Source organism: Aptenodytes patagonicus, chromosome 6, assembly GCF_965638725.1.
Source record: "Aptenodytes patagonicus chromosome 6, bAptPat1.pri.cur, whole genome shotgun sequence".
Lineage (NCBI taxonomy): Eukaryota > Metazoa > Chordata > Aves > Sphenisciformes > Spheniscidae > Aptenodytes > Aptenodytes patagonicus.
Window position 1 is genome coordinate 74,873,503 of NC_134954.1, and position 27,947 is coordinate 74,901,449.

The 27,947-nt window shown below is 40.4% G+C and overlaps 1 protein-coding gene across 4 annotated transcripts; it reads right to left on the reverse strand.

The window, feature by feature from the left end:
- Window positions 1-554: 554 nt before the first annotated feature.
- Window positions 555-27,938, reverse strand: PRPF40A (pre-mRNA processing factor 40A). Of its 4 annotated transcripts, none has more exons than XM_076343216.1 (26): window positions 27,542-27,938; window positions 25,969-26,106; window positions 22,865-22,945; window positions 19,789-19,819; window positions 19,521-19,543; window positions 17,271-17,348; window positions 17,058-17,168; window positions 16,490-16,610; window positions 15,172-15,196; window positions 14,485-14,796; window positions 13,464-13,572; window positions 12,447-12,511; window positions 11,647-11,811; window positions 10,854-10,962; window positions 9,205-9,355; window positions 8,265-8,398; window positions 7,761-7,875; window positions 7,512-7,603; window positions 7,220-7,336; window positions 6,550-6,687; window positions 5,752-5,847; window positions 4,685-4,771; window positions 4,499-4,595; window positions 4,336-4,397; window positions 3,009-3,143; window positions 555-1,816 (listed from the first exon to the last, which is right to left on the reverse strand). In XM_076343216.1, the coding sequence occupies exons 1-26, from the start codon at window positions 27,902-27,904 to the stop codon at window positions 1,724-1,726; spliced, it is 3,048 nt and encodes a 1,015-aa protein (XP_076199331.1). In that variant the 5' UTR covers window positions 27,905-27,938; the 3' UTR covers window positions 555-1,723. The 4 variants fall into 4 exon arrangements, with proteins under 4 accessions (XP_076199331.1, XP_076199330.1, XP_076199329.1 ...); XM_076343215.1 differs by having other exon boundaries at window positions 7,512-7,615; XM_076343214.1 differs by having other exon boundaries at window positions 17,271-17,372.
- Between the last annotated feature and the right edge of the window lie 9 nt (window positions 27,939-27,947).

Sequence of the window (27,947 nt, forward strand, 5' to 3'; positions counted from 1 at the left end):
CTGGAACAAAGCCGCTGCCAACGCTTCAGCAGCTTCCCAGATTTTGATGTTAAACGCGCCACTGGCTACAAAGAATTACCACGGGTCCCGTTTGACCAAACTCGGGTATTTTTCCCCTCAGTGATGGGCGACGAGCAACCACAGTCCACTCTGCTGGAAAACGCCAGCTCCGGACCGAACATCCCGCGAGCACCGCATCACCTCACTAGAAAAGGCCACGGGGGTCCCGCCGGGCGCAGCGGATCAGCTGTCGCCAGCAGTTCAGATTTCAAGTGACCGATCCCCATCTCCAAGAGCATTCTTACGAACAAGCCTGAATCACGTAACCGCCCCAGCAAGGAAAGACGCTGCGTGAATTGGACCTTCTGGGGGTTTATGCACTGGAACAGCTGGCAGACATTAGGAAAAAATGCACTGAAAAGGAAGCTGAACTCTAAATACGTCTTCTTCAAATAGTTTTTGTGAGCGCGCACGTTGCTTAAATCCAACAATCAGAAGACAGGAATCATTTACCAGAGCTGTAGAGAGTATTTAAAGCTAGAAATAAATACTAGTACACACTAGCAGACAAGGTTTAATAATGGATAAAAATGTACAAAAATATTCCAAGGGGAGCTCTCGGGACGTGCACCACAGCAGCCACTGCTGCTCGCCGAGCAGGGCTGGCAAAACCTTCCTAAAAGCAAAGTGGTGGGAGGCAATCAAAAAGGAGACGGGGCTTAAGCTTCTTCCTTTTCCCTTTTTAAGGGATGTTCTAGACAGGGCTACGCGGCTGCTGTTGAAACGCGGCGGTACATTCTTCAGCAGGTTCTTAAGGCAAGACATTGAAATTCATTTACAACTTGATTTTTATTTTTTAATTTTCTTAACGGGAAGATAAAGGCTGAAGTAACACCCGTAGCCGTTCGGGACGGGGTTTTAGGGGCAGACGAGAGGCGGCTGTGACAGCCAGCACCCTCTGCTGGCGCCGCAACGAAGGGCCCCCGGCATTCCCATCAACCGCGGTCCCGGGGCTGTGAAAATTTACTGTAAAAACCCGCTCTGAGATGGTACTTAGACAGGAATCTCAGCCAGGAAGTCAAGTCTTCTGTTCCGTACAACAGCTCAACGTGGGTTTGGCCAGTGACGCAGTCCACAAAAGAGCAATTCCAGTATCTGTTGGTTTTTTTCAGTACAGATCAAGAAATGGATTCATTACTCCCCTGCCCTTGCCTTCCCCTTTCCAAAATAAAAACAAATCCATAAAGCAAATTAAACCACAAGAAACTATATTAAGAATCTCTTTCTAAAAATGAAATTTTATCTGCCTACACCGGCCAGGAAAACCGGCGTCGCTACCTTTCTAGGAAGGACCGTACTTAAAGAGATGCTTTGCTAGAAAGGTGCCAACACTCCCCTGGGCCTGCAGACAAGATCCAGCGAGCACTGAGACGCCTTCCGTCGCGGTGTTCCCTTCAGAGGGCTCCCTCCGCGGTGAGCAGGGCACCCGTCCTGCCTAGCAGGTCCAGGACAGACACGCAACTTCGCACTCAGAATTTCATTCACTTTTCTAGATTTGATGCCGGGCCGGTAACAATAGTACTTGAATGTATTTACGTGGTAAAATTAAAACCCACTGTTATTTCAACAATGGAACTCGGGATATCGGAACCCATGTCCGGAATTAGACATTGGTTTCTTTTATTATGCCACAATGTAAACGTATTTGGTATAAATAATGTTCTCATTGATCTTCATCCAGTTGTTCCAAAAGAGTCCTCCTCTGTTTTTCCAACTCCCCTTCACTCAGTTCGCTGCCAGAAGTATCCCAGTTCCCCTGCAGAGAGAAGCAAGGTTAGCGGTAAGAACCATTGATTTTCCACGCGGCGCTGGCTCACTGGCGGTACGGCCTGTGCCCGCCGTCGCCCTCGCAGCCCTCGGCGGGAATACAGACGGAAAGGTGGGGAGCACACGGCGCGGAGGGCTGCTCAGCGTCACGCGGGCGAGCCCCGAGAGCGGCAGCCGGCACGAGCAGCGGGGAGGGCAAGGGGGAAGCCGCAAGCTAGGCTGAGGCCCCCCTGCAGGCTGTGTCTGCTTAATCACACCTGAGTTCACGTTCTCAGCAGAAGATGCTGCGTCGGGCCACGTAACTGGGTTTTCAAGGGCATCGGGGGGCCAAAGCAGCTTATTTTAAGAAGAGAATATGAAAAGCAGACATCTGCCCTCCCATCTCCTCTCGGAAGGTGGAACGTGTGGGGCGTTATCCAGAAGGACACCACCACCGCAATCTAAATAACCAGAGCGAGGCCTGTAATCCCCCCCTGAAGAGACCCCAAAAAGATGCTGAACCGGAAGAAGTTTACGTTTTTCATTCAAACGCTTGTACGCGTCTTTGAAAATACTGTTCTAAGCCCCTTCCAAAACAGGCCAGGCACAGAAGCACCACAGCGAAGAGCAGGACTGCAGTCACAGCACGCTCCCACAGGACTTCCCAGCTCGAAAAGCGCAAGAATTGTGGAACTTCGTTCCACTACGATTTTCTTCCAGTGTCAGCCCAGCACCAGCCCAGCACTGCCACTACTAAAGTTTTAGAAGGCAAGTGCCACACGGTCACTCAAATGTTTAACCAGCTGTGCCGCTCATCTCCTTCGAGATCAATTTGGCCAACTGGATGGGAAAAAGAAGGGCAGTTTAGTCACAAACACTACTTTGTCACAGTACGGACCAAACTTCAGTACTGCCTATAAAATACCGTGCCTCATTCACACTTCACGTCAACGAGCAACAATAAATAGCACTTAATCAAACTAATTTCAGACATCAGTTAAAAAACCCACTAAATGAGGGAATAGGATCTGTATGATTAAGCTCTGCTTGAACATTTGGTCCTTTTTATCTAGAAATGGAACACAAATAAAGCTTTAGCACCTGACCTGAAGTAAACCTATAAAGCTTGCATGCTGTACTACAGCATCCTGCTGGTACATAAAGCCCAAAGCATCAGATAAAAAGGAAACAAGAAAGCTTACAGAATCTTTTCCAGGTCGTTTTTTAGTAGGAGATTTATGTTTTGATTCAGATCTTTGCCTAGCTCTGTCCTTTTCGCTCTCTCTCTCTCTCTCCTTTTTGTCTTTTTCTCGTTCAGTATCCGATTCTGGTGAATCCTGTGTAAATAAAGGGGAAAATAACTGACTATTGATATTAAATGTATTAATTTATAGAATACCCACACCTCAGAAAAGTCTGACTTCATTTCAGTATAGGCCATATTAGAAAAACTGCTTAGTGGTTACTAATTAAGCAGATCCTATTAACCATGGCAGAAGTAAGTAATGCAGAAACATTACTCAAGTGATTTGAAAAGAAAAGGAGAGCGCGTTGTTCAACACAGAAGAACCGCCACCATTCTCCGTGCACGCAGACGCGGCATGCTGGATGCTGTACATGAAATCCCTTCTGTACGCTCACATCATTTATCCAGTAAGATCTCTGGAAAGGGTGAAGTCTGGGAAACATTTTTCTGTTACGCTGCTGCTTGGCCATACGTGGTTGCTGTAACGTCGCTGGGCTTTTACTGGGCTATCAACCATACTCTGCGAGGGATTAGGCGTCACCACTGTGTTTTTATTCCACGTTTCATCCCAGTGTTGCTACGCTTAAGTGACCCTGTTTGCGCTGCAACCCTTTAGCACTAGTACCTTGCTCAATGGCTAACAATGAATATCCCCCCTCCTTGTGAACACTGTCCGCTGAAGGGCACAGCTAACTGCTAAAAAATTACAGAAACAGAAGAACACATCAGTTTTGAAGAGCTTTGCAGCCAACACGAGTTCAGAGACTCGAACTTCTTTCTTTACCGGGGGGGGGGATATTCTTTGCCTGAAGTGATCTAGAGTGAAAGCTCTCTTTCTGCTCTTTAGGTCCTTTTGATGCTCCAGTACAGTCGATATCAGAGCTTCTAACGCAACCCTGATACTCAAGCAGACAAAAGGAATGATGCTCAGCATAAGGCAAAATGCAAAGATGGCTGGGATTCTTCCCAGCACTCCACGGTAAAAGTGAACACCAAGATTTGCCGTGATAAACAGCAAATACCAGGCTACTAGTAGAGTCCTTTACATCTGCTTGCATGGTTGCAGTTAAACCTGCCAAATTTGGCAATCTTAAATGGTTTAATATTAAGGTACATGTAACAGAAAGTTACTGCGTCGCCAATACCCTCCCCTCCAGTCTGATCTCACGCAGTCCCTTATCACAGAGGCAGCTGGGTGATTACAGATACCTAAAAAGGAATTACTGAAACCGTAACCTGTCAAGTCGCCCATTAGCCAACTCAAAAAAGTTAACCGCACTTACAGACTTGTGTCTTCTCTTCTTGCTCTTTTTCTTGTGTTTTTTTGACTTCTTGTAACTTCTCTCTACAAACATACGGAGAAACAAAAATACATGAATAAAATGATAAGGACCCAGCAGTAAAACAGTAACACTACTTCAAAAACAAACAAGAAAAGTCTTGTACCGGATTCTGCACTGGAAGAACGCTCAGAAACTGATCTAGATTCTGAACGCTGCCTTTTCTTCTTTGAATGGCTATCATCATCCTCAGACTCTGAGCCCTTGAGACACAAACCCAACACAATTAGCAAGACGACAGCATTACCAATAGTTACAGAAGTTGGTTTTAAGACATCGCGGAACACCTTACCGAACGAGACCGAGACCGCTTCCTGTGATGTTTTTTAGACTTTTTAGAATGTTTCTTGTTCTTCGAATGATGATGCTGACACTCGTGCTGGAGTACAAGAGAAGGCAAGTGTTATAATCGGTCTATAGGACACAGCAAGGAACTGTAAGGATGTTTCATCATCCACAAGGCATCTAGCAGTGGTTAAAAAAAACCCCAAACAATAAAATGAAGCATTTCTTGTGTCAAAACCCATAAACAGCTGCCAGCATTGCCATGTTAAAGCTGTAATAAGCAAGGAAGCATACAACTTTAGGCATGGAAGCACACAGCTTCTATTACCTGGATCCCTGTTTCAATGCTTCCCATTAAAGCCCCCGCTCAAGACAGCCTAGAATACACTGTGTACCTTGCTTTGCCAAATCTGAAATTCTGAAGCTAAGCCATTTTAAAATCTCTTCCATTTTAAAACCCCAGAAAATGAAACAAAACACCCAAAGAACATGTGCGGCAAAATCAAATCTCACGCTATCTAGGAAAAACCGGCACCTTATTTAACAAGACTTGTCAAAACTTCCGCAGCTTAACTCTTACTGCGGCCCATCCAAAAGTTAAGAGTGAAACTAAACTACAACATCCCTTTTGCACATCGGCAAAAAATTGGCTACAGTGGGGGAAAAAGTACATCTGCAGAGCTTGGCATGTTCTTGAAGTTTCAGATTTGTAGTGAACAAAATACTGCAGAAGTTTCATCACGTTTGTATGAAATCACAGCAAGAAACAATTTTTCTAATACAAAACAGGAAATTTTGATGCTACATTAACTTCCCAAAATTCTTGTAGGGAAGCAGATTAAAAGAACAACTATGCATCAAATAATATCAAATAACTGTAACATGTTCTTCAGTTCCTTACTTTCAAGATGAGGTTTTAATATTCATTACTTTCACGTAACGCACAATGTCCACTGTAACAGAAATCAGTAGAATTCTGTGAAATCCCTCTCCCTCCCCACACAATTTAAGAGCCCATCAACTAAGAATTTTTTTGTATATTCTCTAATCAGGAAAAAATAAAGTAATAATTACCTCTAGTACATGCATGAAATCTTTAAATATTCTTTTTCTTTCAGACTCCAGAGTGATGTCTTCAAACGCTGGTTCCTTCACAAATCTATCTCTGATCTGTAAGAAAAACAGCAATGAAATACTAATATGAAATGCAGCCATTCAGAAATAATAAAAAAAGACGTGATTTGAGCAGCTGAAAAAGCCATTGTACTGTCACAAGGCTGAACTTTTTTTTATGCCAGCTTCACAACCAAAACGGTCTTCAGTAAAACCGTAACAGATGGGGGGCATGCAGAATCAGACTGGGTTTTGCTGCATGTGCCACTTAAGCCACGCAAGCTTGTTAAAGCATGCATTTTTATACAACGTATACTTTGAGAGGAAAGGTTTTTAAAGGTTATCTTACCAGAACAAAGTTACAGACTTTTAACTAAGCAGAGTGCTTTATCTACATTTAAATTAAGTCTGGGGGCTTTGTGCGATTAGGGTTTTTTTTTTTGGGGGGGGGGGGGGGTGGGGTGGGGTGTGTGGTGTGTCTGCATGGTTGGTTTTGGTTGGTTGGTTGGGTTTAGGGGGTTTTTTGTTGCTGGTTTTTTTTTAAATTGTATTCAAACAAAAGTATCAATAGAATGAAGTTATTCACATCAAACTTCAAATTTTACTGAAGAGACGACAGGACAATTTTTATGGGTCTAAGTTATATAAACAGAAACACTAAGAGCTTAGAGAATCTAGGTTTACTTCTAAAAGCACTAGCATGCAGCAGCCTGTTAAATATATTTGGAAAGACTTTCATAATTAAGCGACGATACATACATCTTCCCAGACAGCGTCCAATTCAATTGGAGGAGTAGCTTGCTTCAACATACTCTTGAAGGCAGACTCTTTCCGCTTCATTTTGCGAGCTTCTTCTTTTTCCCTCTCTCTTTCACGGGCTTCTGCCTTTTCTAGCAGCTGTATCAAACAAAAGTTGTAAGATCATTTGAAAGATATCAAAATGGAAGACTAGTAATTCAGTTTAATGCAATTTTTGGAAAGCCCAACGACAGTTCACCTTTAGGGTTTTCTACTAGTCACTTGGGCGTACAGGAAAATTAACCAATTACTTATTCTTAAAGCATGCAACTGCTGTTTCTGAAACAGAATCTAAAATAGAGTTAATACACAATCAAGCCAGAATTACAGAAACACACACACACACACGCAAAAAAATCCCTCATGAGAAAAGTTATGTATAAATGAGAACACATTATTTAATTCCTACCACAGAATTTCTCAAGTTGAAATGTTTGTGGTTTGAATGAAGATGTACCTCTGCAATCTTTATTTTGGGAACTGATATCAGGATAAGCAACTCTAAAGCACAGCATCCCTCAAACATTACGAAAGTAGTCACAGCAATACAGTGAAACTAAGTGCCAATTCTTGTTTTTACAAGAGAGTCCATATTATAATTTTTTGAACATTCCTATATATTAGTACTTACACTGTTGAAAGCCAGCTTGATATTTCCTGCATCTAAAGTAGTAGCTCTTTTAGTTGAGCTGATGACCGTAACAAAATCTTCAAAAGAAGTATTCACTTCAACCACAAATCCTTTATCCTGTAAGAAAAGTGCTTCTTTGGCATCAGGTAAGTCAGGAACTCTCACTTCAGTGCTAATGCACGTGACACTAATGCAATGTGAAATCCCACCTCCCAGTAGCAAAGAGTTCACGTGAATGACACATTTGGCATTAAAAGAAGAAACCATGTAATGGAGCATTTTCCCCTCTCACCTTTAAGATATCTTTTATTATCTTCTTTTCATCATGGTAACGTGCTTTCAAGTCTTCAACATAAAACTTGAAAAGATCAAGTGCTGTTGATCCTGATGAAAAAACTAGATAAGTCAAAAGCTAGCTCTAATAAAAGAGCTGCATTTTTTTAAACAGTTAGAAAATATACAAATAACCCTGTGCTATTCTGCCCCAAATCCAAGACCTTTACCTTACTTTCTACAGGGTTGGGAGAGACAGTATTCTTACCAGGTTGACCAAGCATATTAGTGAATCTGATGTCAGAGCTTATGGTTGGGTACAACTCCATCCAAGAGGACATTGAATGTAATTGTCCATGCTCGTGCAGTTCATCTAAAAATAGCTACAAAATAACAAGTGAAACGGAAAGTTGTAGTCACTCATCATACTTTCACTTGGCTAACAGCTGGAATGGATACTCTTGATAATTGGAATTCCATTTTTGTTCAAATGTGATTGAAAAATCATTTTTTACATCATCATTTCTTCTGCCTTCCTCCACCATTTACAATGTTCCAACTGCATTTCCTTTCCATTCAAATCTATTTCCCCTTACTTTCCCCTACTCTTGCAGCTTTCTGGCAAACAGATGTATTATACAGCAGACAAAATGCTGCAACGCTGATAATTGACACGTTATACGCACCCATTAGCCTACCCTAAGAAATAAAAAACTGCACAGAATATCTAATGACATGACACGTCTAGGACAGAAAAAGGAAGTCCACCAACCTGAAAAGATTCTCTATTTTTACGCTGCCGCCTTCTTTCTCTAAGCAAACTTTTCTGTTTTTCTTCTTCCTCCTCTTTTTCCAATGCCCTGATATGTTCCTCAAAACAGATCAGTGCATCCTCCTTATCCATGTCTAGCAACAGATAACAACAGTGATAAGAGTAAAAATCAGGTATTTCTTCCCACTAACTGTAGAAAGTTTCTTGCTATGAGATAACGGTTGCCAATTGCTACTGTGAGCAGAAGTTTCACTGAGCACTGAAATACATGAAGACGTGCGCAGCAGCAAAAACCAGCCTCCCCCAACCTGGATAAATTATCCTTGCCAATACAGAGCACAGAAGCCTTTATGAGGAAAGTATTGTGGATGAGCACTCGTGCATCTCCCTGCATTACCACAGGTATCTTAAAAACACAGGACAGCAGTAAGAACACAGAGTATCTGTCAAATGCTTTAGCAGTTGTGTAAATGCATATGCTGCTCTTAAAAGACAGGATCGACTCGTTTATAAGAAAAATGTGCTCATAATGGAAAAACTACCTTCTTACTCTGGAAGAGTAAAAACAATTACTTTTTCTGGGAAAACAAACACAGCAGGATCTCAGTCTAGCAGAAGGTAGTAGAAGTATTTGCAATGCAGATTATGTTGTCAAATAATACTTCAAATTTCAAAGGCTAACTAACAACTACTAAGGCAATTCAATCCCCATGAAAAAGGCATCCTTTGCTTTATCATCAAGATTAATCAGTAATGGTTTTTGAAGCCGACATCTGTTTCCTAGGAACAAAACAAGACAAGTTCCTTTATACAGGCTGCTCAGCAATTGTCATAGCGGCCCTGGACTGGGCAAGAGCAAGCCATACTTAGTCAGGAGTCCTCGCTGCTAAAGACAAATCCATTCCCTCTTCCAAAAGAAACGCATAGACTTTTTACGTACTCTGAAGCTCCTCATCTTCTGCAAAGGTAGGATTGTCCATCAGATACTGCTGAGCCTCCGACCAAGTAGTACAGTAAGTGACATTAGCCATGTTATCTAGTATGTTCTTTAAAGCTTCCCAATTCCTCTTTCGTAACTGTTTGGCTTGTTCCTGAGGAAAAAATGATTTTTTTTTTTTTTTTGAGGTTGTATAGACAGAAATACACGACCCCTCAAAGTTTGTTCTCTAAGAAAACACAAAATTAACCTTTCATTTACATGCACAGCAACGTAATACAATTTGGACTTACATACAATTTGGACTTACATACAATTTTTACATACTATTATCGCTTGCATCCACAGATAAACCATTTCAGTACTATTATCTCTGACTGTTCCCGATAGACAGGAAAAGCTCATGAAACGGTGCTCATCTTTTAGAGACACTGCTAGGAAACTGCCAGTACGTTCAGTAAACAGTCAGTGCTGCAACAAGGTGCTATGGCCCACTGTGCTGCTGAAGAGCAGATCTAAACCAGATGTGCTAATCATAGGTTATTCCTTAAGCAGTGCTGTTTGGATGGCTGGCCTCTTTCCGTTTGTTTTGCTTTTCTAGCAAGTGTGGACCTTAACACGTGTCTCACTTAAATCAATTTCAGAAATAGTCTTGCTACACAGTTTGCTTGTAATTGCCTGTTTTCCGACTACCCAAGGATGCTGGTGAGTGCTAGCATCACTACCACATTTCAGTGAAGATGAACTGACCAGATACAGTTAGGGCCAGATCCCAACAGTCGGTATGGTACCACTGAGGTTAAAGGAAACACAGCTTTCTGTAACAAGCCCATGATAGTTTCACAGTCTGATTCAGAGCAGTTCAGAATAAAAGCCATCATATAATTTATTAAAATCATACTAAAAATTAAACACATTGCAAAATTAGCAGCAACGTATCTCAATAAGAACAAAGACCTTTCAGAGAAACTGCTATGGTATCTTCCATACAGGGTCAAATCAGGAGTTCATCATCACTAGGGAAAGGTAACAAGAGTGATCTACTCCTAGCGTGCTTGCCCAGTTTCAGACAGATAGCTTTTCAGGAAGTTTTGATCTCCAAAATGTTACCCTGCAGCAGTTAGTTCCACAACTTCAGTTGTGTACTGTGCAGGAACAGAACTTCCGATAGTTTGTTCAGGTAAAGATTCATCACCTTCTGCCTGCTAACGTTATTATACCCCTTACGTGCTATATAACAAGAGAAATAAGGAACAACTGTCTCCAAATTCACATCTACAAAACCAGTCATAGCTTTGAAAAGTTCCATCGATGCTTTTTTCTTTGTCCCCCTCCCCCGTCACAGCTTTCTAAACTGAAGTCCCCCCTCTCTACAGTGTCTCACAGCTGATAAACCTTGCCTCCTTCTATTCTTTTCTCCCTCTCCCCCTTTGGAGAGGGGGTAACCTGACCTGTAAGCAGTATATGGTTCACAGCAACACAGCAATGTTCTCATTTGCTTCTCCACACCTTTCCTACAGATTCCTCCCCTTCTGTTTGCATTTTGACTGTCCCTGAACAACACTTAGAATTGCACTGCTTGCAAGATTTCTTTAGTAAGAGGTATAAACTAATTTACAGATAACAAGTGGAAAGGTAAGTTTGAAAGTTACCTTCTCTTTCTTAGACAGAAAAAACAAGACATCTTCATAAATTTCAAGACGATCACGCTCAGATATCGCATTCCAGACTTCCATCTCCCCAAACATTTGTTCAGCTTTTCTGTACAAAACAAAGAAAAGCATAGAATCATTTATTGGTGAACACTGACTTAAATTGTCCCATTGGCTTACAATAACATTAAATACACTCTGTTGTAAGTAGTAATGTTTTTGTACGACATCTCCCGAATTTTCTGTCTTGGGCAACTTCTTCTGTGACAGCTTTCTATCTCTTATAAACAAAGGAAACAGTTAACTAAAGCTGATGCCACTATACACTCCTCTCCAGAGAAGGGCAAGTCCACCTGCAGTGCATTACATTAGAATTTTTATCAAAGGCTAGCACATGTTCACACCACTGTTCTAGCAAACATTATATGAAATCAGATATATGAAATTTTCCATGATGGGCTTATTAGCTATACCTCCCTTTGGGCATGAACTTCCATGAACAAGCTATCAGAACTACTTTGTTCTTAATGGCAGATGTAATATAAAACTCCTCTCAGTGTTATACTTCTACTTATTAGAAGCTCAAACCACTATCATCAGCACACCACTCATTTGAGTTGTTTTTTTGCCTGGGTCTATGAAAATATTTGCGTTCCTATAAAAATTTTAGTTCCAGGCTTTTCCAGGCTGAGCGCATACAAAGGTTAGCATTCACCAAGAGCAAGCCAGCAAGATTTGACTGTTAACTTGGCAAGCTAGTGAAGGCTGGAACTTCATTTAAGATCAGTCTTACTTGTATCTTGTTGTGGATGTCATCTTTTCATGGTTTTCAAGAAAGCGCTGGAAGGATTCTTTAGCTTCTTTGTATTTTGATCTTGCTTCTTCTTTCTCTTCTTTTTCCGTTTGAACTTTGTAAGCATTAAAGGCTTGCTTTTTTTCACTTAATTTTGCCAAAGCACTTCATATCAAAGAAAAAGAAAACAACATCAATTATACAAAAGGGAATTAAATTAGAAAAACAAAACCAAAGAGCCAAAAGATAACAGATCTGAATAATCCAGATTTTTGAGAAAAATGAAATCTGATCTAAATGGCCAGTCACCACACTGTCTCTCCCTCAGGATTATGGAAAGTCATTTCAAAAAAGTAATAAAAACAAGCACTTACTAATAAAAGCAGTTAAAAATAAAACACAAGCTACTGTCATGCTTTCAGGTTGCATTTACACATTTCACATTACAATGCTATTTTTATCATGGGTATCAACCACTTGTCTGCCAATGGTCATAGCAGCCACCCATTTAAAAAAGTAACCTAGAAAGCCTTTAGCTCCGTCATTGTAAATGCGTGCTTTTATTCCCAAGAAAATCATTTAAAGAGCATAAAATACAACTGCCACATCTTTTCCAAATGAAAAATTAAGCCTAGGACTTCCATTTCTTTATGTACTACAGGAACAAAGTTCCCTGACAATGGTACACATTCACAAAGGCACAAACATCTATTAAAACAATCAAAAGTTACATCAGTAAAGTCAAACTACCTAAAACAGTATTTGTGTAGAAATGTAACGAGGAAAGAATCAAGCAGTACCTGTATCTAGGATCATTAATGATCATTTTCATAGCTTGCTCCCAAGAAGCATTGGATGGTACTCGCTGTGAAGACATTAAATGATTAACTAATTAGATATGGAACCAACATCCAACAATGACAGATTCCTTAAAAAATAGCTCTTCCAAAACAAATAATAATTAAAAAAAAGCACTACACTTTCAAGGTTAAGACACCATTCTTTGTCACTTTTTTTTTTTTTAAGTTTTATAAATAGTCAACATGGAAAACAAAAAAAGATACTTTTGGGATTATTGCTATTTCTACAATACATTCTTCTGGAAGTTTGTCTACTGTACAATTATGTTGACTCACTAGACAAAACACAAACAGATCCCATATACTCTGAGGGAAAACCAAAGCCAGCCTCATTTTACTCCCACTTCTTCTCCATCTTTAAAACAAAGATAAAAAATTGAGGGGTCAGACGATCAGGCAGTACTTTTATTAGAAATGTATCTCACTGTCAAGACAAAAATATTGGCAACCATAATTTCCACAACACTTAAATACAGTTTTAGAATTACTACTTCATAGGGAAAAAAAAATGTGTCTTTAAATCATACTAGCTTATGGAAACACTGCATACTAAATCTAACAGTTTGTCCTTCTTCCATACGGACCTCTACACTGTCTCCAAAGCATCTAGTGAAGCTGTCCGTCAAATCCCTCACTGTTCCAGTTTGAATTTTGGACAAAGACCAGATTACAAGTTTGCATTACAGTGTGGGGATCATGTAAAAGGAAGAAAATAAGAAAAACCTGAACTGAGAGCCCTGATGAAAACTCAACACCTCCCCACTCACCCAAAGAGCTGAAAAAAAAGTTTAAACTGTGTATTGTTTTCACTGTAGTGTTCTTTTCCCTCATTTCTTGCCTAGTACAAAGTCCTCTTCCACAACAGTAAGAAATTCTTCGCAAAAAAAAGTCTAGCAATTTCTGGCAAATGCAGTTCTTGTAGTTCAATAAAGCATGAAGAATAGTTGACTGAAATACCTTTTCTTTTAAGAGTTCTTTAAATGCTTGCTTTGCTTCTTCCTTTGTATTCCATGTATAGGTTTTTTTAACTGGTTGGGCATCATCGTCCTCTTTCTTTGAAGCAGCACTATATACAAAAATCAGTAGTTTTATTATTTAAGCATTTTTTTTTTCTAAGCTAGAGCCACTGAAGAGTCATAAACCACCATAATCAGATAGAATCAGTTTTTTAAATAGCAACTCAAAGAAAAATAATACTGCTACACATGGTAAACACCACAATTTGTACAAGACTTTTCCTTACAGACACCATACACACCTAATCAAAAAAACCACACTATTTCAGAAAAGTATTATTACCACTTACGCAATTGGCTACCTGCTCAAGTTATCTAGAAATGATTCATAAAAATATAATGCTGAAATTTAGCAGGAATATTTTTATATATATATAATACAAAAATATAAAGGGGAGTGCCTAAAAATATGCCTCTTGCCCTTAATTATCTCCTGATGGCTATAACCCCCCCCAGCATGTTTCTTTTTTGTTTGAATGATAAAAATCATAAGCTATAATTCTCCACATAATCAGTTCTCCATTATTAGAAAACAAAGGATCTCATTTCTGGTAGAACAGATAAAGATCTATTTAGCATGGCCTTTTCTTCTAACGATAGCCAATTGCACAGATCTATGGAAGAGGAAACATACAGGGTAAGCATATAATATTACCCCGGAAACTCTTACAGCTATCGAAAAATTCATGCAGTGTTCAAGCCACTTATGTTCCCTGTAGGGTTTAAGAGCTTTGGGAGAGGGTTGGCAAGGGGACGGCATTAATTTTTCTAAAAATAGATTTAATACTTCTTCCTCTCTTTCTTACTCATTGTTCTTCTCTGCTGCCATTGATTCACGCTCACGTTTCACTGAAGAAACGGCTAACTGTCAAAGCAGCCTGGCCACCTACAATTGAAGATAAACCGGATCCTAGAAGAAATACAAAACTGCAGCAAGCCACGTGCTTTGTAGTTTCACTTACTCTGCTGAGGCCTCCTGCTTGGAAGAGTCATCTGCTGCGTTAGCTGCAGTTTCTCCACTCTGTTCCTGCACAGCAGCGGCAGTTGCTTGTCCCTGCTCCTCAGCTGCAGCCGTGCCAGTACTCTCATTTTCTACCACAGAAGAAGCTGCAGCAGATTCTGCTTCGGAGGCTGCTGTTGCTGCAGAAGTAGCAGTGGTGGTAGTAACAGCTGCGGCAGTTTCAGCAGCAGTTGTGGCTGTGGTGGTTGTGTTTGTTGCTTCTGCTGCAGCAGCTGGAGCAGATGTTGTTGGAGTTGATTCTTCGGGCTTTGCGCTGTAGGTATCAAAAACCAGGAACAGTCACATACAAGCATGGGACAACTTAATGGTAGGAAAACCTGTAGTTTCAGTAAGTTAATAAAGTCTGAAATGAGAGGTTTAGGTCTAGTTACAAAGACTGTATCTCAGAAGAACACAAAACAGTCTTAGCTCAGAGAAAGGAAATGCTTTACAACTGTGGATCTATGTAGATCAATCATTTCAGTTAAAAAGAAATCTAGAATATATTATTTGAGTTTTTATACATTAAGCTACTATTTGGAATGAAAAGCTGCAAGGAGAATGTTTTAAGATTCAAGGACTAGATTCCATTTTTAAGAAATAACAGGCAGCTTAACACAAAAAACATTAGCATACCATTAAAACATACCTGTTTTCTTCAGCTTTAATCATTGCTAGAGGAGAAAGGGGAAAAAACAATTAAAATATAGCTTCAAAAATAGTTTACATACACATGGTAAAAAGTTACTGTTAACATTTCATAAAAGCATAGCTTTAAATATTTTTGTTACTATCAATAATTTTAGTATTTGTGCCCTTTAAAGACTGACATCAATTCAGACTAAAATAAAATTTAGAAATCCCATTAAATAAAGATTAGGGTATGTAAAAAAATGACTTCTTGGTTTAAAATAATTGTTTCAATTTTAAAAGACTAGTTTAAAGAACGGATAAAGTCAGGTTTACTGAAACAGATCGTTCCTTCTTTTTTATTCTAAGTCACTGATGCTTACTCTTCGTAGTACTTTTTAAAATGCTCATTTCTTACCCCAGCTGATTTTGTAGATTTTTCATCAAGATCTTATTTCCCTTACAATACCAAACAAAACCGTGCTAAAAGTGAAAAACAGGAGCACAGCATCATATGATGTTTGTACAAAAGGGGACACTGCCTTTATAATACAGAAGGGCATTAAAAAAATTACTAATGTTTTTGCCACGTCATAGTTTATCAAAATAATTTTTGTCAAAAATTAAAAGCAAATTGATACCTAAGCAAATCCTTACACACAATTTTGGCTTTCACCAGCCAGCACTACTGCTTTGAGTATAAAATACATTACTGTTTTCACAGTTCTTCCAAGACACCAAAACAAAATGTAATTCTTACTCAATTATAAGCTATACGGTATTACAGAAGTCCAGCACCCTTTTACCCTGGTTTCCCGAGTGAATGAGGATTAGTACAGTTGCCCCTCTGCCTCTCGTCTTCCCCCATCAACCTAAACCCCTTCACAAATCCCACTAAGTTCCTACAAGTTTCCAAAGGATTGGTGGCTAAGTAAGAGTCAAATCCTACAACAGCCTTAAAATGAAGAAAGACTTGAAGCATTACCTACTGCTAACACAGAGAGAATGCACATAGCCCTGAACAAGCCACAGCACGTTACATCCTAATTCAGTTCCTGTTCAGCAACACGAGGGGGAGCAGATGCTGCTGCCGCATAAATAGAGAAGAACTAAGGGTATAATGGGAAAAGGGATGGTGATGAGGACACAGGAGACGAGACTGTTCCACAGAAATCTCAGACTGCATTAACTCTACCACATACGGCTTATTGCAGCAGATTTCATTTCTAACAGAAGCTTAACTGCTATGCTTCGATACCAAATTTTTGCCAAAAGTCATGCATATACACAGCTTGCAACTCGCTGCCACCCTCCCTACTCATTTTTGTTAACATTACCTTCAAGATCCTCAAGCTCTTTGGGTTTTGCCCAGCGCGATTCCTTTGTTTGGGAATTATAATAGTAGGGCTTTCCAGAATCAGATTTATACTCTTTCCAGGGACACTTAGACAACAATTGCTGATGGACAGAGAACAAAAACATAAAATCAAACTTACAATGGCGTTTTAAAATTCAAAGGATAGCTAGAAGCAAGCCATAAACACTACGCCAAGAAATAACTTAAATATCAATGAATACAAGTTGTATACTTCCCAAGGAAAATCCTCCCTAGTGATAAACAAACACATTACTTATTAAAAAGGTGGCATATTTAGATAAGGAAAATTTATCTAAAAATTGAGGAAAACGGCTGAGAGTTTTGTCCATTTTGCAGCCTCAAGTTCTACCAACATAAGGAGTGGGATATAAACATTTTTGCAACGTTTCTTATTTGAAGCGTTTGCTCCCATTGGAAAAAAATAATCTATTGGCACAGCTATCCTCCTGCACAATAGTTATGCTAGTAAATTCTTGCACTCACATGAACTCACACAGTACAGTAATCTTCATCTGAATTTAATTTACCTCAGCAGGTGTTTTGAGATCATCTGGCTTCTCCCATGTAGACTGCTTTGTTTCAGTATTATAGTAATATGTTCTTCCATCAGGTGATTTGTGTTCTGTCCATGTAGATTTCTAGGAAAAATAAAAGATACCAGTAATGATGAACAATAATTGCTGACCGAGATGCTACCAAAAGCCACTAAAAAGTTAAATACAAGTGCAAAGCAGATAAACCTGTTTAGAGTGCTCTTCATTAACAGAACTGTTGGTTGTGGCAGTTTGCTGGGCTGCACAAACTACGGGATGTGTTGTCTGAGGGCGAAACAAAACAGAGCTCTGAAAAGACATTCTGGTTAATATTTGTTTGTCATTTGAATGTGTGTATTAAATATACTAAGGAATTCAGCAGCAAAGGAAAGACAGCAAGCCAAAATCTAAACACTTTTAAGTCAGTATTGTTTTCAAGAAACTACTTCTTTGTGACAAGAGCTATTAAGAGTCTCCCACATGCCCCTCCCATTCAGCAATCCAAGACAGCCAATTACAATCAGAAAAGAAAACAAAAGTGAATGTGATCGGACCCTAACACCTTCAAGTGACAGGCCCAGAGGCACACCATGTTTTCAAAACTAAGAAAAATTTGCTTCAAGAAGATTCTGTCTTCAAGAGTTTACTGTGAACTCGGGAGTACCTTCCTACTGCTTTTCATCAACAGTTTACATAAACTCTCTGAAATTAGGACTGGCGGAACACAGCTTTAGCCACCTACTCTGTTTCAGTTACTGGATATGGCTGAGGAGAAACAACTTCCTTATAGATCCAATTGCCTTGCTCAATTACACAGAATGCAAGTCTCAGAAATAAAAGGACAACTGATATTCACCGATATTTAATAATTAAGCTAGGTACAAGGTCCCCAAATTTCAAAGCAACAACCAAAAACTTACAATAGGGTATCTTTGAGGCCACATGACTATTTCTACAGATTCCGCCTCTTCATTATCTAGGCAAACTATTTTCTTCATCATCTTAAAAACTAAAGGTGAATGTCTGGGATATCTTCTAGAGAAGTAATTTAATACTTACAAAATTTTAAACAGAAATCTGATAGTGACTGAAAGTTATTCATGGTCATTTATGGTGCCACGACAGACAAATTTAACATTTGAGATTACTTCCAGATGACCTGCATACCTCAATACAAAGTTACATTAATTCACGATTCAAAAGTTTCAATATTGAGATATACAGCACCAGTTCTGTTCCATCAGCGATCTCCCATCTGATGGAAAGGTGGAAGAGTACTGAAAATCACCTAATGAAGTAAATTTGGCCTGCAAGCCACCTTCCTGTTTACAAGTTCAACCTACATTAAATCACCTTCCACGCAACCTACCCAGTATTTACTCCTACTTAAGCTACTGAATTATGCTATGCTCCCACAAACGTAGAAGGAGCATTTGAAAGTAAATTTCAAATAATGTCAAGATTTTGGGGGTGGAGAAGTTAAGCTAAATTACCAACGAGCAGCAAAGTTGATGAAGTGGTGATAACCATTCTTTTGAGGTTAGTACTTTATATTCTTCAAAAACCACAGTGATTTTTCAAAACTATTATGGGTAACTATATAGGCTATTCTCTTTTTATTGTTAAAGTGTTTGGTAACAAAACTCTCAGTAAGCTGACAATGCTAATAAAGGTTCCAATAAGTCACACGGGGACTGAACAATACCAGAACCTTGACCTGGATTCTCCTGCTAAGCGCAGCTGCATTAAGGAACAGCAAGGAAGACTTAATCATTGCCTACAGAATTCTGCTATAAGCATTAGAACTGCCAAAGCAAAATATTCATTAATATGTAACAGGCAAAAAGTTACCTAAACTAAGTAAAATAAAAATCTGCTTATAAACTGGTCACTGACATGGAAGGACAAAAGGAAAAAAAAAAAGAAAAGAGGAAAAACACAGGAAGAGGAACTACCTTCCATCTCCTTCAGTACAAAGAAAACCCCAGCTCTACCCTGAGTAACTGTATCTAGCCCAACACTTGCAAAGATTTAAATGAGAAAACAGTCAGCTTTAAAGTAACATAGGTATCTAGGCTACAATTCACTTGCTGCTCAGGTAGGGCAAAAAGACCTAAAAACACCACAAGAAACATCTCATATTGCTTTCCTGCATACTAGAAGGACTAGAAATACAGCAGAAATGCACACCTACTTTAGTTCAAGCTTAAATTTCTTTAAATAACAAAATACTACATTCACACAAAAAGATCACAAAAACAGTATGTACCTGACAAATAAGAAACACATTTGGAGCTATTAATTTTAGCATTAATTACAGACTGACAGTCAAATAAGCAAAGAAGCTGCATATAAGAAGAAAAATAAGATACAAGGTTTTCTTTTAAACCTGTAAAGCCATGTATGCACAGCACCTCACTGCTTTCACAATCTTCTAGAATTTTGGCTTTCACTTACCTGAGTTCCAGGAGGTGTTACACCTAAAAAAGAAAATTAAAAAAATTAATTTAAAAAAGGGTCTGGTTGCTTTATTTTTCTATAAAAGACTCTAATTAGTCAGTGTTTGAAAGAAAAAAAGTTTTTCTGGGAATCAATGAAGGTGTCAGTTACTGAAATGCTAAATCACATTTTACAGAAAAGTTTGGTTGTTTTTTTTTTTTTTTTTAAATACTTCACCTACTTTTGGTGAAATATTTTGCAATGGTAACAAATTGTTTATACTTACCTACTTGTGCGTCCATGCTGTTCACCCCTGGCTGTAGAAACAATCAACAGACATTTAAGTACTGAGTGCAATTGTCATTAAATCATCAGTAAATACAGTACATATCCAAACAAGCACTTTCAGCAACAAAATGTTCTACTGCCTTAAATATGGATTCCTAGCTTCCCACCACCCACTTAATTATTACTGCTTCTTAAATAAGCGCTTGGGAACATCAAGCTACTTTTCAGAAAGGCAATACATACAATAAACTACACCATCTTTCCAATACACATCTTTCTTTACCTCCCGAATGAGTAGCTTGGGAGGAAAAAATAAATGAGATTCTGAATTTCTGCTGGGGTAGCTTAGTAGGCTTCTGTTATAATTATGTGGCATAAGCCTTTGAACATTAGTGTTGAATTTGTTGCATTCATAAAACTGCTTGCAAATAACCAAAGCTCTTACAGACACCCTTTTTGAAATTCTTTGAAACTAATGAAAAAGGCTAACAGAATTCAAATAGAGTTTTCCCAACTTCTTTCTTTTTCTGTAGGCAAAAATACAGCTTGCAGGTCTACTTTTGCTAGGGTTTATCTTTCAGCTCTCTTCTACAAACTCTGTTAACAAAAAACTCCTCAAGTAAAAAAAGTAAAATTTGTTAAAAAGAGAAAAGAAATCCTATTTGATCAATTATGTTTGGTATTATCCGATAGGACTAAACCAGGTGAATCATCAACGAAATGTAGGCCTTTAAAGTGCATTCTGTATAGTAAAAAACCCTCAGCTACTCTGTGTGCACGCGTATGTCTATGAGCTTAAGTACTGTCAGTTAAGCAAGGCCATAGTTAAATTTGTGTCTCCGTAAGTAACCCTTCTGACATGTTTCTTTTCTTGTGCCTATGTTTACTTTTCCAAATTCCATTCTAATTTGCTGTGCATTGTAAGAGCACTAATCTGACTGAAATAATCATTTCTAGGAATTACACTGGTTCTAATCAGCTTTCTGGACGCTTCTATAGATCACAAAACAAGATAGTGAACCTGCACAGGAGTGGTTTGAAAGACCACCACGCTTGGATGAAAGAGTCAAGACCGAAAGAGCCCTGACAACAGTACAAATCATCCAGTTGGCCTCAACGAGCTTCAGATTACGTTTTACACTCGGAGAAAGTATTTTCCATCAGACAGCCAAAACTATAACAAGTCAATAATCTCATGAAGTTCATCAAGCAAATCGACGGGACTGCAAAGAAGGTCACGATTTTTTACTCATCGACAAATTATTTTAAATTAGAAAGTGGTAAAATCATTCTTTTATTTCTAAAACATTTTCCAGGCTGTGGTACGCATGCGATAGCAGAGAGGTACAGGAATGCTGCCATGACAGACAAATGCCTTCTCATACACATGCACAAAGGTGTGAGCTCCTGCTATCGCTGCCAAGAGGGTTACGGGCAAAATTAAAAGCTGGAGCTGTTCTGCCATGCTACTTTACCTCCTAAATACCATACATCCACAGACTTAATTCATTCAAAATTTATTCCTAATCCCGTATTAGAAAACCAAGTGATCCACCTTCTTGCCAAAATACATAAAAATATACAGTAAAACTCAGAATTAGACAGATTTTAGCACTGATCCCTCCCTCCCCTTTTAAGTCTCTTTTGGCTGTAGCACTTTCAAGGTTTTTCTCCGAAGGTCTAAAATTCTTTCAACATTTTCCATGAGCATCACTTGTCTGAAATTCGTAGCAACTTCTATATGGGAAATGGAGGAAAATCACTAACATCCTTCCTACTTGGCAGCTTCTAAAATATTTAGTGCATTAGGAAGTAGCTACATGAGCACAAGAACTAATGAAGCACAGTTCCCAAGACTTTGCCTAAGGAGTTACTGACTTTTACGCAAATTACACTAAGGCTGTAACATACGCTCACATCTCATTAAAGAGAGACCAGCAGTGAGAAACAAACTCGTAACTAACAGGCAGATTCTCTAGTGTCTGATAGAGCCCAAGCACTAAACTTAAGTTTTTCTCCACTGTTAAGATAATTAACATCCCTCCTCTGGTATGAATTCTCGGTCGTCTGGCACATGTCAAGGTGACATTACGTCCTTCTCCTAACGGTTCCTTCTCTACTTATTTTGCAAAAACTTAGTATCTTTGTGATCTTTCTCTCATTACTCCAGAGGGCAGATGGACTGCTTAACACAATACATCTGGTTACACACAGCATATTTAGTAGATGAATTAAAGGTCTTTTTCAGCAAACCCTTAATGGAAAAAAAAAAAAAAGTGGAGTATTAACCAACTTATTTTTTAAAATAATCCACAAAAGCAGTAGCAAAGGTTTTGTGCCTAGCACTATGGAAAAATTCAGAGTTCCGCAAGGATGAAATGTGACTTGGAGATGTAGTATCTGCATGGTAAGAAAATAAAAAATAACTTATTTCTAAATTTAAGTGGAAAGAACTGTATTTAAGTGGATCTCCTACAGTTACTTTAAATCTCTGAAAAGATTATGTTAATAGGAAAGAAATTTAGCCTTTTCCACTTCAGAGAGAGACTTCATCTGTAACGTCTGTTAACTCTTCCCTCTCCACTTCCACCCAAAAAACTTCTTCATACCTTTACCGATTTCAGCAAACTTTACTCAAGATCTCAAACGCGCTGAATTTCAGAAACTTCAGAAATATACTAGCTGGCCAACTAGCCCTCCCTCCAAACAGCCAGAGCTCATGCTGGCTCCTGCCAAGCTACAAGCAGGTGAGGGACAAGGGAGGAGGCCAGGGGTGCAGGAAGCATTATGGGAAGCAGAATCCAGACAGAAAAAAGAAGGGAAGAGCAGACGCAGATACAGAGAAGAGTTTAAAGACTGATGAAAATCCACAGGACACCAAGTATCACTAGCTCTACCTCTTGCAGAAATCTTATTTTTTTACAATAATTCAAGAGCTAGATAAAGCTTCATTGCAATTAGCAATACTTTTTTCAGAATCCAATTCAAGAAAACAAAGGCATACCCATACTGAAGTAACGACAGCAACTGACACAAAGACCTTTTAAAAGCCAGAAAAGTTAAGTTAAACTCACCGGAACTGTAGGCTGCATAGCAGCTTGAGACATGTGAGACATCATCATTCCAGGCATTACTGACTGCATCATTCCAGGCATCTATAATTAAACAGTATTTCAGATATATTTTATGGTATTTTAAACATAAAATATGAGGATTCATTCATTTTTATTTAAAAGCAATTATCAGGTACCAGTTTTTAATCCAAAAAAACCCTTTTAAGCACTTGGCAACAAAAAGTAAGATAGGTTTACAGAATTCCGATTCCCTTCATTACGCTCCTACAAAATCAACATTAGGAATCACATGTCTACAGTATTCCAAAGTCCGATATGAAATATTAACAAAGACAACCATTTAGTCTACAGAAGAACAACAGCAAATGATAAGATGTGTCATCTGTTAATAAGCTATCACTGAAATCCTAAATTAAAGCAGGAAAAATAAAGGTTAGGAAAGATTTCTGCAAATCTCCAAAGCCACACGGAACAAACTGAACAAAGGAAAGGTAAACTCAGAGTCCAAGATTAGATCTGCTCACATTTTTTGACAACTTTCAACCTGTCTCCCTTTCCTCTTACCTCAGAAACAGGAAGAAACACTTTACAGGGACACTAGAATGAACTTCTGCAAACAACTTCAAGATGAAGAGAGCTATTAAATTTAAACATCAAAGCTCTAAAACAATTCCGAACTCTTTTTTTAAAGGTCTGGGAAAAACCCCTTAATATAGACATACAGTATTAAACCACGTAAGAGTGTGAACTCGGTAATGGGGACATACCACACTACAGAAATGGAAAGTTCAAGTCTAGACATGCATCTGAGTTTGCTGGGCAGTCTGATGAGACCAAAAAAACCACAGAACTGCTACTCAGGTAAGCTAGCTTTTGTTCAAATATTTATGTTTATAGTCTCAAAGGGATAGTTATGCAGAAGCTGTGCAACAGCGAAGTGTCACACTGAAAAGATGTCAAAAATGCTACTGAAAAAGTGTTTAATACCTTGCATGTTTCCCATTATTTTTGCTGATCCTGGCTTTTAAGAACTAACAAGCCATAAAAAACTGGCAAAATGAACAAAATATGTAATTTAGGTCATTACAAACATGAACTTTTGGCCACTCATCCCAAACAGGTCTTGAGAAGTCAACCCCCTTCATCCTTTCAGTTACGCCCCTTTACCTTTATCGTCCTTGGCAGGCTGGCCAAGTGACCCCATCCCCCTGTATCTTCAGGGAGCATCACGTTACCACTCTCCTCATCTTGCATCTTGTGCGGAGAGAGGGATACGTGGTAGGGCTACTGCTCCACCCTCAATCCACAAGGTTTTCTTGGGAGGGTGAGGGAGGAAGGAAAGACTGGAAGGCGGCCCCTCCTATTCCTCGCCATCCTGTAGAAGCAGGAGAAGAAAGCACTCTTGCCCCACTGCTACTTGCAACTAAGGGGGCTCTGAGTGTGTGAAATTTCTTAAAAGCCCTGGCTCAGGTCCTGAAGAAACCCTGCGCACTGCTCGGTTTCTGCATAACACTAACCCAAAGTCAGCAAAGGAAAAAAAAAAAAATTGGGAAGGAGAGCGAATTCTTTTCCAAAAGACCCTCCTCTGAATAATGCTGACAGCAGGCCGTTGCTATTGTCTATGCAAAGTACCTGTCCTACAGGGGTTCACCTCAGAAAGGAGAAAACAAGCTACAGAACATCCCATCCTGCAAAGCCTCACCAATAAACCTCCAATATCTGCTGGAAGAAAGAGCTTATCATTCAAGGAGAGAAGCCAACATGAGCTGATACTTCCAGCACAATAGTTCTGGTGTGAGAATATCACCGTCCTGTCCCATCCTTAAGGCCGTAAGGTAACTGAGCCTCTAATCTCCTCTCTGCCGTGCCATTTATAGGCAACTTTTTTACTCTACATCTACCAAAAAGTCCCGAGTTCTCTACATTGCTCACTAAAATATTAAAGACTGAAATATTCAATATATGAGTGAGAACAGTGGAACAGAAGCTACAAAAGAACTGTTAAGTAGAGGAATAAAATAGAATTGCTATTTAAGTTTCCAATGAACACACACAAAAGCTCACGCTATTAGCTATCATGCTAACGGTCAAATCCTCCTCATCTTTTAAAACTGCGTTATTTTTACACCAGAAGCTCTAATAGGCTGCAAAACCATGCTGAAGAGATTCCTACCGAGCCTTTATACACCACTGAGGGGGACGACGACACACACCCGCCCTGTCAAAGGTTCTGCAAAGGAAGACATTCAGTTGCCAGCATGACCTTGTGGGCTCTTCTCAAAGGGTTAACCTTTCTCGCCATCCTCTGTCTACTCTGGTCTGGTTGATGACACTCCGTTTCTACTTATGCAAGCCATCATCACAAGTAGTATCAGTAGAACATTTATTATATCCAGAAAGAGAATTGCTTCTTTCAGAAGTTCAGAATTTAATCAGAAACCACACAGGAAGGGATCTCTGATTACTGAAAACAAAAGCTTTAAATTTGCAAAAAGCACGGATATGATTCTGGCTACACTACCCGTCAACCCAGGTTCACACCTGTCAATCTGAATGGCCAAGATCATTTTTCAATCGCATGACACTAACAACAACTGTATGTACACAGAATTATAAACCACTCCCTGGATTCAGGAAGGAATTCTGCAAAAAATTCAAAATGTAATTACTTCTTCCCTTGCATCTCCCTACAATTTTCAGCTCTGTAGACATAAGAGTTAGCCAAGAATTAAAGAAACATGAAGTTCTCTACCATTACCACCTCTGAAAAGAGCCACTACTTTATGTTTCTAGTATGTATTAGTAAGAAAACCTTACTACTTCAAAATCTAAAGAAAACTACCAAAAAGCTTTAATAAAAACCAAATTATGGATTCATACCTACGGCTATTTACAATTAAAGTTACACATGAGGTGCATCAATTACCTGCTACAAATGAAAAGAGTTTCTGCACGGAGAAGAACAGTGACATAAAATACCCCGAATTATTAACCTTACCATTTGCAAGCTACTGTATGAGACTTACCTACCTCGGGGATTACCTGACATCATTATGGGAAGAAAGAAAGAAAGAAGAAAAAGAAAATCTTGTAGTTATTATTACCTGCCCCATTGGTGGTCCTCCCATGGGGGGCATCATCTGAGGCATCATACCGTGTGGAACTGGCGGCATGTTTGGTGGTCTCTGACCCATAGGGTGCATTCCCATGGGAGGATAATGCGGCATGCCTGGGTGTCCCATCTGAAAGACAGCAACCAATGAGAAAAGTCAGCATGAAGCCAACAACCCAAAACCCCACAAAAGCATTTAACAACAAAGAGACGTTCAACACTGAACTGAAAGTGATTTGGGGAATTTTAGATTGATACTGCAAAACAGCAAGCAAGATCATTCACTCTTCCAGGTCCTCTAGAGCCAGAGTTAATAATAGTTAACAAATCCATTTAAAATTTCAAAACCAACATCCGAATGAAAAAAACCCTCCACAATCTTTTATCTTACAGTTTGTCACAGAAAAACATACTAACCTTAGGAATGCAACTATTTCTGCATGCTCTTCCATACAATTACAATTAACGCAAGTAACCCTGTGGCACAAGGGTCAATCAGAGAAACAAAACATCTTCTGCTCCTCATGTCCACGTCTGAAATAGCTTCTGCACTGACCACCATTCCCATCTCTGTATTCTCCTAAAAACCTGAATCCTGTTGCTGTTCTAGTATTTGGTATAGTCACACTGCTACTACAAAAATGGATATGGACATTTTTTCCTATTTTTTTTAATTACCAAAACATATTAAGAGTTTTCTAGTCTAGTCAGAATCAACAGCTCTAAGAGTACCTTAGGATAAACACTGGAAATCATTTTTCTCTGAAGAACACATAACTTAAGTGCATAACACGTTTCTGCGTGCGTGTAAGTGCTCTAGTTTATGAATATGAAAACCGTTCTTAGGCAAAACATCATTTCAGAAGGGCCCTGAGCAGAAAATAAAGATGAATAACGCTTCTTTTTGATGTTTTCAAAAGCAATTTTTCTACGATTTTTTTGGTACCGGGAGACGGGAATTCGACCACGCTCTGAAGCTGGGAGCGGGCGGTTCACACAAAGAAGTCACAAACAACTGGAGAGGTCTGAAACGCCCGAAGGCAACACTTGACCCCCCGCCACATCCTCGGCTCTCCCGAGACACGCAGTGACAGCTCGCCTGCTTACCGACTCCCGGGTGCTGCCCAAGTAACTCGGGGTAGAGGAACAACGTTTCCTCCAAACCTCCCCGGACCCTCCTCCGAGGGTAACCCCGCTTTCTTTTACCTTCCGAGGGACCTGCCGACCAGGGGCCGTCTGTCACCTACCAGCCCCTCCCGGCCGGTCGCTGGGGCAGGGGGTTCTCACGGCGGGAGCGGCACCGGCTAAGCCTCCGCTCCCCTCAGCCGCCCGCCCGTTCGCGGGGCTCGACAGCAACGCGCCGCCCCCGTGAGGCGGAAGCCCGCCAGGCCCCAGCGCCCTCGCAGCTCTCCCCCGCTCACACGACAAAGCCGGCCCCGCCACAAAGGGCCGAGGCGAGGCGGCCCCGGCCCGAGGCGCGGCCCCCCGCCGCGAACCCCGGCGGGCGCGGAGCCGCAGCGCGGCCCACCCGTCGCCCCCCCCCCCGCCCGTCGCCCCCCACTCACCATGAGGGAGCCGCGGTCGACGCCGCCGGGCCGCATCGAGGGGCTCAGCAGGCTGCCCCCACTGCACCTGCCAAGAAGCCGCCCTCTGAGTGGTTGCCGCGACGAGGGGCCAAAGGGCATGAGCGGCTCGGGCTCCCCGCGGGGCGGGAGCAGCGGGGCCAGCAGGCTGACTGGCTTCCCGGCCGGCCAATCCGGACGGCCCGCCAGCCGGGTGCTCTTCGGCGATTGGTCCGCGGCGGAGGCGACGGGGCGGACGGCGTCCCCCGGCGTCAGCTGCATGAGGGGAGGGGGCTTCGGCAAGGAGAACGGGAGCGGCTGCGGGGAGGCGGTCGCCGCCGCCGCCGCCGAGTCCCCACCTGACATCCTGGCCGCCGGCCCAGCCGCGAGGAGCTCTTCTCCGCCTCTC